This window comes from Cotesia glomerata, unplaced genomic scaffold (genome assembly GCF_020080835.1).
Source record: "Cotesia glomerata isolate CgM1 unplaced genomic scaffold, MPM_Cglom_v2.3 scaffold_38, whole genome shotgun sequence".
Taxonomy (NCBI): Eukaryota; Metazoa; Arthropoda; class Insecta; order Hymenoptera; family Braconidae; genus Cotesia; species Cotesia glomerata.
This window is the reverse complement of record NW_025403995.1, coordinates 41,788-57,881: the sequence shown is the minus strand read 5'-3', so window position 1 is coordinate 57,881 and position 16,094 is coordinate 41,788. Positions and strand designations below refer to the sequence as shown.

The 16,094-nt window shown below is 30.8% G+C and overlaps 5 protein-coding genes across 6 annotated transcripts; 2 read left to right on the top strand and 3 right to left on the bottom strand.

Annotated features, from left to right (window-relative positions):
- Positions 1–749: 749 nt before the first annotated feature.
- Positions 750–1,826, bottom strand: LOC123274483 (NAD(P)H-hydrate epimerase). The gene is made up of 2 exons (XM_044742110.1): positions 1,666–1,826; positions 750–1,567 (listed from the first exon to the last, which is right to left on the bottom strand). The coding sequence occupies exon 2, from the start codon at positions 1,549–1,551 to the stop codon at positions 763–765; it is 789 nt and encodes a 262-aa protein (XP_044598045.1). The 5' UTR covers positions 1,552–1,567; positions 1,666–1,826; the 3' UTR covers positions 750–762.
- A 67-nt stretch (positions 1,827–1,893) lies between these two features.
- LOC123274482 (centaurin-gamma-1A) lies at positions 1,894–6,588 on the top strand. The gene is made up of 6 exons (XM_044742109.1): positions 1,894–2,390; positions 2,497–2,729; positions 2,804–2,945; positions 4,014–5,343; positions 5,566–5,710; positions 5,809–6,588. The coding sequence occupies exons 1-6, from the start codon at positions 2,225–2,227 to the stop codon at positions 5,983–5,985; spliced, it is 2,193 nt and encodes a 730-aa protein (XP_044598044.1). The 5' UTR covers positions 1,894–2,224; the 3' UTR covers positions 5,986–6,588.
- Positions 6,589–6,970: 382 nt separating this feature from the next.
- Positions 6,971–9,297, bottom strand: LOC123274484 (pancreatic lipase-related protein 2-like). 2 transcript variants are annotated; one of them, XM_044742111.1, is made up of 6 exons: positions 8,997–9,287; positions 8,805–8,937; positions 8,574–8,727; positions 8,404–8,504; positions 7,121–7,752; positions 6,971–7,028 (listed from the first exon to the last, which is right to left on the bottom strand). In XM_044742111.1, the coding sequence occupies exons 1-6, from the start codon at positions 9,040–9,042 to the stop codon at positions 6,982–6,984; spliced, it is 1,113 nt and encodes a 370-aa protein (XP_044598046.1). In that variant the 5' UTR covers positions 9,043–9,287; the 3' UTR covers positions 6,971–6,981. The 2 variants fall into 2 exon arrangements, with proteins under 2 accessions (XP_044598046.1, XP_044598047.1); XM_044742112.1 differs by lacking the exon at positions 8,805–8,937 and having other exon boundaries at positions 8,997–9,297.
- An 86-nt stretch (positions 9,298–9,383) lies between these two features.
- On the bottom strand, positions 9,384–12,326 carry LOC123274494. Its single transcript, XM_044742132.1, has 10 exons — positions 12,137–12,326; positions 12,003–12,060; positions 11,696–11,828; positions 11,187–11,604; positions 10,949–11,125; positions 10,587–10,856; positions 10,259–10,497; positions 9,960–10,187; positions 9,771–9,883; positions 9,384–9,632 (listed from the first exon to the last, which is right to left on the bottom strand). Exons 1-10 carry the CDS (start codon positions 12,284–12,286, stop codon positions 9,550–9,552), a joined length of 1,869 nt encoding a protein of 622 aa, XP_044598067.1. The 5' UTR covers positions 12,287–12,326; the 3' UTR covers positions 9,384–9,549.
- A 217-nt stretch (positions 12,327–12,543) lies between these two features.
- Positions 12,544–16,090, top strand: LOC123274495 (leucine-rich repeat protein soc-2 homolog). Its single transcript, XM_044742133.1, has 2 exons — positions 12,544–12,966; positions 13,081–16,090. The coding sequence occupies exon 2, from the start codon at positions 13,145–13,147 to the stop codon at positions 14,975–14,977; it is 1,833 nt and encodes a 610-aa protein (XP_044598068.1). The 5' UTR covers positions 12,544–12,966; positions 13,081–13,144; the 3' UTR covers positions 14,978–16,090.
- Positions 16,091–16,094: the final 4 nt, after the last annotated feature.

The window sequence follows — 16,094 nt, the reverse complement described above, 5'->3', positions numbered from 1 at the left end:
AATACTTTGGTATATACAAGTGTCATTCTGTCAAATAAAGATGAATGATTTCTGATAATTTGTCTTTATTATTTTTATAAAAACCATAAAAATTTTTTTTCCTTTCCCTTAATAATTATTATTATTATTCAACATATTATTCGAAGATCGGTGATTTTACTTATTAAATAGCATTTATTATTTTAAGCCAACTTAACCGATGATAGACTATTCAATTCAATTTTTATTTATTAATTATTTTCACCACAACATTTTTTTGGTATAAGCACAGGGAAAGAACGAGATGACACTGGATATCATCCCAGATTATACTGAGTGAAAAAAAATTTCAGACAGTAGCTAGTATAATCCAAATATCACGCAGTATAGTCTGGATTTTTTAGCTACTATCTGACATTTTTTCATCACAGATATCACTGAGTATAATCTGAAATGATATCCAGTGTCTTGTTCTTTCCGTGCACTCCTACCATGAATGTAATAATTAGAAATTTTATTTTTGATTTTAAGACAAATTGTGTAAAGATGTAATTGTTTACTTAGTGAAACTTTTTCGGCAACCGAAAAAAATAATTCGGACCACTCATACCGAATTAAAATAATCATACCGAAAAAATGTTGTGGTGAAAATAATTAATAAATGAAAATTGAATAGTCTACCATCAAATCGGATCGGGTAAGTTGGCTTAAAATAATAAATGCTCTTTAATATTATTATTAGAATCAATTTTCAGTTTTTTAATTAAAAAAATTTTCCATTGGTCACAGTAAAACAACAAGTTCTGTGCCAGGATACTCCAGTAGCTGTAAATTATATTCTTTTTCAAGTTTTTTGGGTACAAATCTACCCCCTAGATAATGAAATTTTCCCTCAAAAAATTTAGCACACATTTTCGGAGCTGTAAGTGAAATCAAAGTATCTGGTTTGATTCCCTCTTCTGGAGGGCCACTTTCAACATCCCAGCCAGATGGAATGTCTATACTGAAAATTGGTGTAGCAGTAGTCTTCAATAAATCAACAATAGGAACAAACTCAGACCTGACTGGGGGCTTGAAGCTGAATCCAAATAACCCATCGACAATCACACTGTACTCTTTGGTGTCTTTTATACCCTTAACATCATCTATAACAAGAATATCATTCTCTCGGCATTGATGTAATAGATTTTCATACAATTTATTGGTAGTTTTCTTGGGATAATAGACCTCAGGATAATATCCAAATAGCTTTAGATGTCTAGCACACACCAATCCATCTCCGCCATTATTACCAGGTCCACAGCATACTAAAACCCGAGCCTTTGTGGTGTTAACCATTGGATAAGTTTTGGCAACAACAATTGCACAACTTTGACCTGCCAGTTCCATCAATTGATCGACGCTAAATTTATACTTGTCAAATAAATCTTTATCAACATTTATTGCCTCTGTTTGCGTTAAAAATTTAACCATCTTATTATTATTTTTAGCAGAACCAGTACCAATAAATCTGCTGAAAGTAGTAGAAGTGTTGAAATACCAACCGGCAGCTCGTGATAAATTCTTTAACATTTATCTATTATTGAACCTATAATAAATATATATGTTATTATTATTATTATTATTATTATTATTAATCAATAAGGTCAATATTAAATAAATATACGAGACAAATAAATAATGTACTTAGGTTATTTTTGTCAGCTTATCGATTGAAAGTAATTTTAAATGTAGCAAACTGTCACAGTATAACTACCGGCAGATGTCGCACAAAACCAGTTGAAAAATTTATCGCTTCGTTTGATTGGCTAGCTACAATCTTTTTTATCTTTTTTTTCTAGATAAAGTTCCATCAATTACTTAATTGGAATACCATCCACAGATAATATTATCCGTCAGATAACCTATAAGCTGGTGAGTTTATTAGATACCCAATGAAATAATTGCATCGACTAACCTGTTCGCCTACTTGGATTCGATGATGTTTATAAATATGCGAATCTGACATTTTACTCACGTATTATTTAATTTATTCACTTGATATATTACCGTAAATAGAAAAGATGCATAAATAATTTAAAAAATACATTTATAGTTATAGACGAGCGAATAACTGCGTAATGCAACGCAAAATAATATTTTAACTGTACAGTATTTATTTTAATTATTGAGGTGAAGTGTATGTTTATTTAATATTAATATAATAACAATATTAAAAAAAAAAAAAAAAGAGTAAAGAAAAAAAATGACAAGTGGCCAAAGTGGGCATGATCATTCGTTTACAATACGCCAAGAAATTCAACGTTTTGAAAGTGTTCATCCATCTATTTATGCTATTTACGATTTAATTGATCTTATTTCTGACACACAAATTGCTAAGCAAATAAGAGAACATGTTGTAGCTATTGAAGGTATTTATTGCTAATATATTTTATCAACCATCTGTTTGAAAGGTCAAGTGACAACTCACTTGATCTATTTATTTAATGTAAATTTATTTTAATTTATCATTTTTAGATTCATTTGTCAATAGTCATGAGTGGACACTCGCGAGAGATGTACCAGAGTTGCATTTGGGAATTATTGGTTCCTGTGATTCGGGTAAATCAGCACTGGTACATCGGTATTTGACAGGATCATTTATGCATGAAGAATCTCCGGAAGGTGGTAGATTTAAAAAGGAAATTTTTGTAAATGATCAAAGTTATTTATTATTGATTAGAGATGAAGGTGGTGTCCCTGAATCACAGGTGAATATTTTTTAATTATTTAAATGTGTACTACATGATATTGATTTTAATAATTTCTGTTTTTATAATTGCAGTTTTCATCGTGGATTGACGCAGTTCTATTGGTATTTAGTTTAGAGAGTGAAGAAAGTTTTTCAATTCTTTGTAATTATTATAATAAAATGTGTTCATTTCGTAATATGACAGATGTACCAAAAATTCTAGTTGGAGTACAAGGTAATTTTATTTATTATTTTTAGTTATGATATTGAAATTGAGAGATGATAAATTTTATAATTTTTTTAATAAATAAATTATAGCAAGAAAAATTTATTTAAAAAATTCCATTCTTAGAAGCTCTAAAAAATAATAAGTGGAATTTTTTAAAATATTTTTTTCGAGCCAGTTTATTTATTAAAAAATTAAAAAAATTATCAAATGCTAACTTCAGTGTCATTTTTAGTTTGTAATCTATATTATTAAGAAAATAAGAAAAATTTTGTAGCCAGTGTATTTATATGATAAAATGAGTTTTTATGATTAAATTTGGTATCGTTGGAAAAGTCTTGTGCCTTTTCAAGGGAAGGTTTCATATCATTCTCACCAATAGTCAATTTATGATGATAAATATTTAGGCTGCATTCGAAAATTCTCTATCTTTAGATACATTATTAAGAAATGACCTTATATCTTGTGAACTATTGACATTTTTAAAGATATAAGCTCATCTTGATCTTACATTCATCAAGACCTTTCATTTGAGTACCCACATGCATTTTCATATATTTTTCATAAATACATATATATAATACATATAAATATATGAAAAATTAATGTGACTACTCAAATAAAAAGTCTTGATGAGTGTAATGTCGGGATGGGCTTATATCTTTAGAAATGTCAATAGTTCACAAGACATTTGTTAAAATGCCCTGTACTTTCTTAACTATTGATATTTTTAAAGATATCAGCTCATTCCAATGTTACACTCATCAAGACCTTTCATTTGAGTACCCACATCAATTTTTCATATATTTTATATATTTATATATATTATATATATGCATGTATGAAAAATATATCAAAATGCATGTGGGTACTCAAATGAAAGCTCTTGATGTGTGTAACATCGGGATGAGCTTATATCTTTAAAAATGTCAATAGTTAAAAAATACAGTGCAAATTGCACTGTTAAATTAACAAGTCATTATTTAAATAAGCAAAATTTTATTTATTTATAGTTCATAAGTCACGGCAGTCACATAGTGCTAGTAAATAAATAATTATTATTCTCATTATAAACAGATTCAATCAACGATACAAATCCTCGTGTTATTAAGGACGTAAGACCACGTAAATTAGCATGTGAATTACGTTGTCCTTATTACGAAACCTGTGCCATTTACGGATTAAACGTAGAACGAGTATTTCAAGACGTATGTCAGAAGATAATCCTAAAAATGTCTGATAAACCGCAACCGTCACAACGATGTAATGGTAGTCAAAGTTCTAGTGAAAATGTACAACAACAAGAACCAAGATACTCAATACCTATGATTACTAAATCTGTACTATCATCATCTACTAAAGATTCAGATACGAGTAGTCCCTCAAAACTTAGTATTACAACAGATAAAGCAGAAGAATTTATACGGCCCACCCAAGATAATATAATCCAGTGTGATCCAGTTATTACTAACGACACTAGTTTTCAGTATATCCAAGCTCCACACTCGGAATTTCGGACATCTATTTTAACGCCGACAACCATCAGAAAGTTCCGTAGAAAATCAAACATCTTCACGCCGTCTAAGAAGGAAAAGTACAATATGGAAGAGATGGGAGTTGGTAGAGAAATTCCAGTCAAGCAAGGGTATCTCTTTAAGCGAAGTAGCAAGTCGTTGAAGGAACGCAAGAAGAAATATGTGACTCTGTTGGAAGACGGAAGGTTGACGTACCATCCAAGTCTTCATGACTACATGAATGATATTAATGGCAAAGTTATTCTCTTGCAGTATGTCACAGTAAAAGTACCTGGGAAAACACCAAAAGGTTCCAAGTCAACCTCCACTCAAGACGATAGCTTTGAGTTTGCGATAATATCATTAGAAAACAAAACTTGGAATTTTGAAGCAAGTAATGCTGATGATCGTGACAGCTGGATTGCCGCAATCGAACAGCAGATCTTGTCAAGCTTGCAGAACAGCGACGCTGATAAAAAAAATGAAACTGAAGCCTTTAAAATGCACTGTATTAAAAACAAAGTCTCTGGTAATGATGCCTGCGCTGATTGCGGTGCTCCCAATCCTCATTGGGCAAGTCTCAATCTTGGAATTTTAGTATGCATTGAATGTTCAGGAATTCACAGAAATTTAGGCTCACATATATCCAAAATCCGTTCATTAGATCTAGATGACTGGTCTGCTGGTCAGTTGAGTGTCATGCTGGCACTTGGCAATGACATTGCTAATGGAGTTTGGGAGTATTGCCTTAATGGCAAAGTGAAACCTCACTCAGATTCACCTCACGAGGCTAAAGAACAATGGATTCGTTGGAAGTATGAGGACAAAGCTTTCTTACCACCTGCAAACCCAAATATTTCTATTGGAAAATTGCTCATCGATTCTGTGTGCCGGTAAACTTTTTTTTTATTTTATTAAATTTCAAATTATTTTTTTAAATTAATTAATTAATTACTAATAATAATAATAATAATAATAATAATAATAATGTCTTACAATCAGTTAATAAATTACATTATTATTATTAATTTTTTTTTTATTTTTATTAGTATTTTATTTTATTTATTTATTTATTTTATTTTTTTTTTTTTTTTTTTTTTTTTTTTTTTTTTCAGAGGTGACATGAGAGCTTTCACTTTGTGCTTGGCAAAATGTACGTATGAAGACATAAATATTTCTGTTAGCAACGAAGATTTGAGAACACCTTTACATCTAGCTTGTGCTACGGGAAACTTGGCCATGGCTCAATTATTAATATGGGTAAATATTTACCAAGTTTCATGATGATTTGTATTATATTGTATGTACTACTAATAATTAACAACTGGCTTGATCAAATATTTGTGGTTGAATTCTAGCACAAGGCAAACCCCCAAAATCTTGATCACGAAGGTCGTACCTGTATGTCATACGTCAGAGCGTTAGAGAGAACTCTGGATAACACCTCAGATTCAATAGAGATGCAGAAACTATTAGAAGTATTAGAACAGGCAAGTATATCTAGTATGGATGACACTGAAACAACCCAGTATTAATGAAGACACATTTGTTTGCTTAGTATATAGTAAATGATAAGAAACTTGATAGATATTTACTATTAAGTTATTTATCTTTCGACTACGTTGGTACTTATTTTATTTTATAATTTTATTCCACCGACTTGTTTTTTTATTTTATTTAAAAATGATAACTCTGTTTTTAGCTCATCTTATATATATATGTATAAGTATTTTTAGATTTTATTAACTGAAATTTTATTGTATCTAGATGAATTTTAACTTGCTTTTAACTTTTATTTTTTTTTCTCAATATTTAATGATTTTAGAAATTTTAAATAAAATAATATATATACACATGTATGTATGTATATTGTGCAAGTCGCCTATTTTATATTAAATGTTTTAATTATTTAATTATAAAATTAATACGTCACTTGGAAAGTAATAAAAACATCACAACTCGGTAATAGAAGAAATGATTTATAGATCAAGTATAATCGAGTGTAATTTTTGTCAATGACTGAGAAGTACAAAACACTCCATAAATCTAGTTAATATATTTATATATTGAAATGTACGTATTCAAATATGCTTTTATCATTCACATGTTATTTGAATATAATTGTATTGTCTCGTAAATAATGTTGTTATCTTTATTACTTAACCTTTAAGCCAAAAATATTACAAAAAAATTTGTTTATAATTTTGCTTTTATTTAAAGTTTAATTATTCTATAAAATAACTTACTACAAAAAGGATAAGTTATAGTTATTTTAAAAGCAAAGTTTCTACGAGCTTAAAAATTTTTTGATTTTTTTTGAAAAATAAACCAGGCTTAAAAAATTATTTAAAACAAATTGCATTTATAATTTTTTAGAGTTTCTTAAGATAGAATTTTTTTTTTTAATTTTTCTGGCTATTATTTATCAAAAAAATTCTAAAAATTATTAGAATATACTTTCAAAATTTACACATTATTTGATTATAATTTTATTCTCTAAAAAATATTGTTTTATTTTTATTATTCATTTTTTAAACCAAAATGCGCTTCATTTGATTATCAGCTTCTGGATCAAACTCTATAAAAAAAAAATTGTTAAAATTATTTTCATGATATTTACTTTAAATTAATCTTTAATTTTTAATTAAATTGTATTTATAAATAACTTACTGCAAAAAGGATAAGTTCCGCTCGTTTCAAAAGCAAAATTTCCACGGGCCGGCAGTTGAGGAGTATCCAAACCCATCTTAGAGCAAGATTCAGCATCACACGAGTCGTCAATCACAAAATCAGTCCACCGTAAGCTGGCAGTTTGTGCATTGTAACGATAAGCCCACATATGACAAGGCTCTTTGATAGCCGCAGCCATATACCTAGGAGCGCGAGTATGGCTACAAGTTGCCAAATTGTATAAAATAGTTACTGTAATTTTAGGAATCTCGAAGAAGGATTTGTAGAAAGGTTCGCCGTCTAGTAAACAGTTAGGTTGCCATTTGCCACCGTTGACGAATAAATCAACGTCGCCTACACCTACGGTCATTCCCAAACCAAGCAGAGGTAAGAATGGTCTACCGTCGGTGTGGATGACATCAATAAAATTGGCATCTGTCTTATTGAGTCGTATCATTGGATTTCTTCCTTGAAATCCAGGTTGAGCTGGATCTAATGCTGTTATTCGGTAGATTTTTGGATCAGTGAAATTTTTTCCAACGTAACTCATTATATGGGAGCCCAAACTGTGACCAAGAAGATGAACGTTTTGTACATTCAATGCTCTGTTTTTTTCTAAGTAACGAATTACTCTGAAAAATGTATTTATTATGTTAGTTAATATTATGATTAAACTGAAAACAGCAGACATTTGTCAATTTTTTGGATTTTTATTATAAATAGATTATAAAAAAATAAATTTTTTTTAATTTACAGTTGATTTTTTTAAATCTCTAGACTAGAAATTTTTTTATTCAAATTTTTTCATAATAATTTAATTTTTATAGAAATTCAAAAATATTGATAGATGTCTGTTAATTTTAGATAGTACTAAAATTAGCTGACGTTTTTAATTTTTTGATTTTACTTCGTTTATTAAATTAAAACTAAAAAATAATTTTTTTGAAGTTGCACTTATAGTTTTTTAAAAATGAAATTTTTTATACTGACTTTTTCAATAAAAAAAAAATTATGAAAATTGAGTTAGTCGACATCCGAAAATTTTTAGAATTTTTTTTCAGTAAAAAAATTATTATAAAAAAATAATAAAAAAAAACTTTCATTTGTAAAAAACTTAAAAAACCGTAAGTGCAATTTTTAAAAAATATTTTTTTTTCTCATTTAATAAATGAAAAAAAAAATTAAAAAATTAAAAACGTCGGCTAACTTCATTTTTATTCATTTCAGTGTCATATATTATAAAAATATATAATTATTATTGCAGTAATAATTTTAAAACAAACCTTATTATTTCAGCCGACACCGTACGAGTATTAGCAGCAGCTGCAAAATAAAATCCTGAAGACCCTTTAGCCCAGTCTACAGCAAAGACATTGCTATCGGCCTGAAAATAAAATTAATTATACTTTCTACATACAACCTTAGTCTTAATAATTTTTATGAGTAGATTTACCGTAAATAATATAGCTTCTGTCAAATTTTTAAACCACGCAGTGTTACTATCACTAGAATATCCATGTGTAATAAAATATGTTGGCTTTCTGGAATCAAATTCTGAAGGAATTTTTATTGATGGCCATGTTTGTACAAGACTCTTATTAACATTCCTGCAATAAATTAAATAAAAAAAAAAAAATAAATTTTAATTAATAAAAATAATAGGAATTTTATTTTAATTGTTTACCGATTGGAAAAGAAAAATGTTGTGTTGACATCTTCCTTTGACATGGGAAAAGGATATGGACGAAAGAATGTAAACCATGGATAATTATTATCAAAGCATTCCAACTCTTCATAGCAAACTTGATCAGCGATAACTAGGCATTGTCATTAACTATTAATTTATATTTTAGTAAATATTTGGATAATTTCTTACCAGACCCGGTCCATATTAACAAACATAATTGTATTTTATAATCCATAACGTATTTTCTTCAGACAGTTCTTCGAATTGATAATATCAATAATATTCAAAATATAAACAAGTCTGGTGTTAAAAGAATGAATGCAAAGTTCAAAAAGTGGAATACATAATTCAATTGTCACTGAATTTAATCAGGTGAGTAGAAAGAATTGACTCAAGGTTTATTTATAATGAGTTAGTGATTTATAATGTATTCTTTCATAGAATGTTCTCATTATCAATGATATAATGTTTTTTATCATAAATATTTCAGTTTAACTTAAATAACTCATTCATTTCGTAAATTCGGTCATCAAAAACTTTTCATTAAAATTACTGAAATAAATTATTAACAAATAATTTAATAGTCAAATAAAAGTGTATTATTATTCAACGACCTATAAAAGTACAAAATTGTTTTATAAAAAATGAGGTATATATTCAATATTAATACTTGAGCATTGACCTTAGAGTCATTTTATACTTAATACTTAATACTTAATTTTTTACAACATTAAGTAATATTTTAAGAACATCTCATGTAATGAATTCTGGCGTATGTAACATAATAAGTATCCCCTAATTCCATTTGACCTTTTTCAAGTTCTCCTAGAAGATAAGATAATTTTATTTATTAATAAAACAAGGAAGACTATATTAATTTTTCTCAAATATTTAATTACTTTTTTAATTTTAATTCAATATTAAATGTTAATTATATTTAATTTTAAATAATGCAAGTATCACCTGGTACATAAATATTTGGTGGAAACATTGGAATGCGACTGTAGCAATTTACGGTTGTCCATTTTTCATCTTTCTTTTCCGTAGTAAGTGTACTCATCCATGAGAAAGGCTCTCTAATAAATTAAAATAAAATGATTTATAATTTACAATTTAACTACTATAATAACTTCATTATTAAATTTAGCATACTTATTAGTTATTTCTGAAATAATTTGCAACGGAGCAGGCATACTGATGGTATAAACTTTAGGATTTTCCAAATCCGAGTACTTGAGTGGTGAATTTGGACCACTGTAGGTGTTGAAGATTGTTTCGAAAATAGAATGAGAAACTTCACAGCGACAATCAATTTGACTTTGGATCAGTTGCAGGAATTCCAAACTCATATGAATTTGTGCCAAGGCTTTCAGTTTATTTCTACAAAAAATGATTGTTGAATAAAATTTTATCTTGATACTCTTTTTCAATAAATCAAATTACAAGCTTACCGATAATTGTCGAGTTTGAATTCTTCATTCGACACGTTAGTTATAAGTTTCTGGAGGTCAGACATCTCCAAAAGACTCATATTGGATATCAAATATAAATAATCTCGACTGAGTTTTTCTATTCCCATATCTATCACCAGTTCCAAAGATAGAGTGCCAGCGTGTATGGAAAATTTTTTATTTTCACCATCTAGTTCTGAGACCATCATAGCGAATCTTGTTTCATCCATGCTGTTTAACTAAAATTAAAGTATTTTCTTTTACTCAGAAAATAAATAAATAACTAATAAATAAATAAATAAATAAATTAATAAACATAAATATGTACCTGAGGTTTGAAATTTTTTTCACCCATGGCTTCAAAAATTGCATAAACACAATCGGTTATAAGAACATAGTTATCTGCAGCTTTGATAATCTGCCAAAATTTATCAGTAAAATCAAGATTTTCTCTTCTCGGCAATTCTTTAATAAAATCAATCAATTTAATTGTCCCTTCGTTGTCTTTGGACATCGGCATGGTCTCAGTAGCTTCATCATTCTCAAATGGATCATCTCCACTCAATAGTCTTTTCAATTGTTTCATAACATCATCGCCCTATTTTCAAGTTAGAAATAAAAATAATGTATAAAAATTTATTAAAAAATACTACCCAATAAATTGTTTAAAAATTTTTTTAATTTTGTTACCTGAGAGTAAGGATTGTTAAAATCTTTTGGGAAAATTAAGGGCTTAACACTGTATCTCGAACTCAAATGCTTTTCATGATATGTTTGAACCATTGTCAAATATTTATCAAGCAAGACTATCTGATCCCATAAATCGCACAATGGACTCGCTTTTGAGCCACTAATTATTTCGGCAAACTGAAAAAATAAATATATACATTAATAAAAAAATTGTCAGGAAATATAAAAAAGATCATACTAATTTATTAGATAGAGCAGTAGGCGGTGGTAAAAATGTCAAATCATCCCAAGTAGCCTCAACTTTCAAGTAGCCTTTGAATTCATCAATTGACTGATCTTTTTTATCAATCATTTCAAAACTAGTCCCACATAATTCATAAGTACTCGTAATCTTGACGTCAACTTTAAGAGAAGACCACGACTCGTCCAAGTGCTGCCTCAGCAGCTGAGAAAAACCATATCGAATGTGTTCCAACGAAGTCATAGCAGGCAAACAAACTCTGATGGGTATGAAATACTGACTATCGAATGCAGTGCCTATCAATACGACTCTTTCGTAATCATTTTCTCTCGGGTCGGATGGATCGCATAAAGAGAACACAGGCAGTGTCCATGTTTCAGCGTCCAATTTTTCTTGAGCAATATTTATCAATTCTCTGTAAGAAAAAAAATCTGAGGCTATTCTTGTTTTTTTTTAAATTATATAAAAAAAAATATATATATATATATATATATATATATATTTACGCTGCAGTACGTCTATCCATAGGTATATGTTTTTCCTCATCTTTATACCAATTTTTTTTTGGTGGTGTTATTGTTACATTGAAGCTGTCGTCACCGAATGAATGCGATAAAGGAGATCCTGTTACATCTAAAGCTAAACATACAATTATAAATATAATAAAAAAAATTCTTCATTTTTTACATTAATAATTTACATTAACAATAACTAATTGTCGAATTGAGTTGAATTAATTTTTTTTATAATTGGATATTTTAAAATAACTTTATTTAATGGCATATAACTTAAAAAATAAATAAATAAAATTACCTAACGAATCGTTGCTCTTATTCTCATTTTTAATAACTTCTTTTAAATCATGTGGTTTCTAAAATCATAAAAAAAAAATTAGTTAACAATTGACATAACAATTAAAAAAAAAAAAAAATAAATAAATAACTTACGACGAAACAAAATAAAACACACTCTCCATTTGGACAAAGGTTCGGAAATAAACGATTAATATACGATAATCGTGTTTTAATCGCTTGAAATTCAGTGTTTTTAACAATATTCTTCACAAGCTCAATGTCATTAATTTTTTCTTTACTCATTGTTAATAAAAAATAATTTTTAAACAGATCTTTCTTGAAAAAAAATGTTTGTTTATGTTTCTTATTATTTTTCCGTTGACAATGTGCGCATTGAAAAATTCCCGATGTTCGCTACCGGGAAACCGGGAAGACGCTCTGTGAACTGTCAGTAAAGAAGAAATGTCAACAGAAAATAAGTAAAATCTCCAGCAGATGGCGTTTAATAATAACTCCAGCTGATGCGTCCTCTAGCATCGTATCCCGCGATGATTTGGCATTTGCTTTGCCTTGGGAATCTGTCTCGAAAACTCAGTGAGTCTCAGTCACCCGCTCGCTCTGTCTCACTCGGTCTCTCGTAACAGTTTCCACGAACTGACGATACACGACACATGAGAGCAAACGAATAATTCGTGAGAGAGAAGAAAAAATTTATTAAACTGGCAGTCAGCGGCGAGTCTGAGCGACCGAGAGAGAAAGAAAGAGTCGAAGAAGAAGTAGAAGAGTATAATACGAAGTAGCGCAGAACGAAAACGCCACACAAATGATGTTCGGGTCGCGTTTGCGCCGCGAGTGTTAAAATCACCAATAATGTCAATACTCATAAGGTGTAATTTTTAAAAAAAAGATACGCGATGCCTTGAAATAGCCTTGACAATTGTGAACAGGTGACTAGTGTGTGTTGTGAGCTAGCTAAATCAGTGGTAGGAACAAAAAATTTATAATAATAACTATTATTACTAACTATTACTATTATTGTTATTTTTAAATTAATAAATAAACAACAAGATAATAAAAATATTTATTTCCAACAACAGAGAATAATAACAATACAATACTGGAGGCGAGAAAGGAAGTTGTCGACAGTGTAGCCTTTGGATTATGAAAAAGTCGAATAAATATCGAACGGGTGTGGGTAACATTTCGTCAGTGTGCCTGTCCGAGGCTAAATCGGACAGGGCCGAGCCTCAGGACAGTCTTGGTAATTTTTACATGAAAGAGCAAGACATACCTGAATATCTAGAGGGCTGTGGTCTAACGACTTGCTCTGCCGGCAACGACATGCCTGAAGCCGTTGAGGATCTTCCCAAAGAGCACCACAAGGAGAAAAAACTGTCAACCGCGTCAATAGCCAGCGGGGGCGATACCAAGAAGACAGTAACTGTTAAACACCCCGAGTCAAACAAGCCAAAACCTACGGCCAAAAAATGTAAGCCCATCCAAGCGGACCTTGATGTTGCCAAGGAGTTTATCCGGTGTCGCGATGAGTGTCTCACAAGGCTGGACCTCAGCAAGTCAAGCATCACCAACTTGCCGAGCTCCGTCAGAGATTTGTCGCACTTGCAAGAGTTTTATCTCTACGGTAACAAGCTCGTGACACTACCGCCAGAAATAGGATGCCTGACGAGTCTGAGGATTCTAGCCTTGAATGAAAATTCTCTCACCAGCCTGCCAGATACTCTTGAGAATTTAAAATCACTTAAGGTACTCGATTTACGGCATAATAAATTAAGTGAAATTCCTGAGGTTGTTTACAAGTTGACGTCACTCACCACGCTCTTTTTACGCTTCAATCGGGTGCGTTACGTCAGTGATAATATAAGAAATTTAACTAACCTGACGATGCTCAGTTTGCGTGAGAATAAAATAAAATCATTGCCCGCGGGAATCGGTAAGCTCGTTAATTTGATAACCTTCGACGTGTCTCACAATCACTTGGAGCACTTGCCAGAAGAAATCGGAAACTGCGTTCAGTTGTCAACTCTGGATCTTCAGCACAATGAGCTGCTGGATATTCCAGAGACTATTGGAAATTTAGTAGCTGTTACGAGATTGGGACTGAGATATAACCGTCTCTCGAGTATACCTAAATCGCTTGCGAATTGCCGGCTGATGGACGAGTTCAGCGTTGAGGGAAATCAAGTATCTCATCTGCCAGACGGGCTGCTTTCAAGTTTGTCTGAACTAATTACAATAACCTTATCACGTAATTGTTTTTCAGCATATCCCTCGGGTGGTCCGTCCCAGTTCACAAATGTCGATTCATTAAACATGGAGCACAATCAGATAGATAAAATTCCCTACGGGATATTTTCACGTGCTAAAAATCTCACCAAGCTCAATATGAAAGAAAATCAATTGACGTCTTTGCCATTGGATATTGGCACATGGGTAAATATGGTAGAACTTAATCTTGGTACAAATCAGCTGACTAAAATTCCAGATGACATTCAGTGCCTACAGAATCTTGAGATTCTTACTCTGTCCAACAACCTGTTGAAGCGCATACCAGCGAGTATCGGTAATTTGCGTAAACTACGAGTGTTGGACCTTGAGGAAAATAAAATAGAGTGTCTGCCCAATGAAATAGGATTTTTACGTGATCTTCAGAAGCTGATACTCCAATCAAACCAAGTTACATCGTTACCACGTGCCATTGGACACCTTCTTAATTTGACTTATCTGAGTGTGGGTGAAAATAATCTTAATTATTTACCAGAAGAAATAGGAACTCTGGAAAATCTTGACTCGCTTTACGTTAATGACAATGCTAATCTTCACAACTTGCCGTTTGAGTTGGCGCTCTGTACAAATCTCAGTATTATGTCTATTGAAAATTGCCCATTGTCGAAAATTCCCGCAGAAATAGTTGCTGGTGGTCCGTCCTTTGTTATCCAGTTTCTGAAGATGCAAGGACCGTACAGGTCAATGTAATAAATCGATGACTTCGAGGAACGCGAGACACGAACATGTAGCAATTGCATTATCAGCAGGTGTGCCAGGATTTGTCATCACGTGTGGCTTGTTTTGGCGAGAAAACATCAAGGCAGACGCAACAAAACTGCTGTAGCTGTAGCTGGTGTATCAAGCATGGATTTGTAACTAGCTTCCTCGAAGCCTCTCAAATTAACCACCAATAGTCTTAGACTGTTATTTTAAAATTTTATTATTGAAATTACCAATAATGAGCATTTACCTGCATCAACAGTCCTCCATCTATAACAAGTCTATAAAAAAGTGGCTGATGATTAAAATACTTCTCTCTCCTGTGGTGCCAAGTTGTCATGTTATTTATTGTGATCTGAAGAAATGTTAAATTTATAATTATCAAGTTAATCTAATAACTAATAATGTATTGATATAAATATATTTAAATATATTTATATTAATTAATTAATTGATTCATCGAGCCATCAGCACCGTCCTGCGTATGACGCAGTCTAGTTTAAAACCTCACCAATCATTGTCTCTGTCTATTTAAAAGTTAATTGATTACATTTACTAAAGATCTAATCTCTCAGAGACTGTATCATCATTATTTCAGTAAAGTAATTTAAGACGTCACTGTATAAGCTTCAGAATAATAATCGTTATTTTTTCGACAGTGGATTTATTTTAAAATAAATTCTCGGTTATAAAAACAAGTTATTTATTGAGATAACTCATGGATAAACTTGTTCACTGAATCTGTCGCGAAAATATTAAAAGTTTAACTGTAATAATGTCGTCGAAAAAAAAATATTAAAAAAAAAACATAATGAAATAGGAGAAAAAATCTGTTTTAGACGCAGTTCGACGAGCAACGAGGGCGTTTGATCGCTATGTCCCTTAACTTCTTATGCTTCTTACTCTTCTTCCGACAATGAAATTTTATATCATTTTGTTGTCTTTGTTCTTTCATTATTATCTTTTTTTGTTGGGACACTCTGTTACCCTCCACTTGTCTGTGTGTATTATTGTATCGGGTTGCGTATTTTATTTTCTCGGGCTCGTCGCGTCTCTCTTGTCTCTCACACTCTCGTCACAATGCGGGAATATGAGTTAATATATT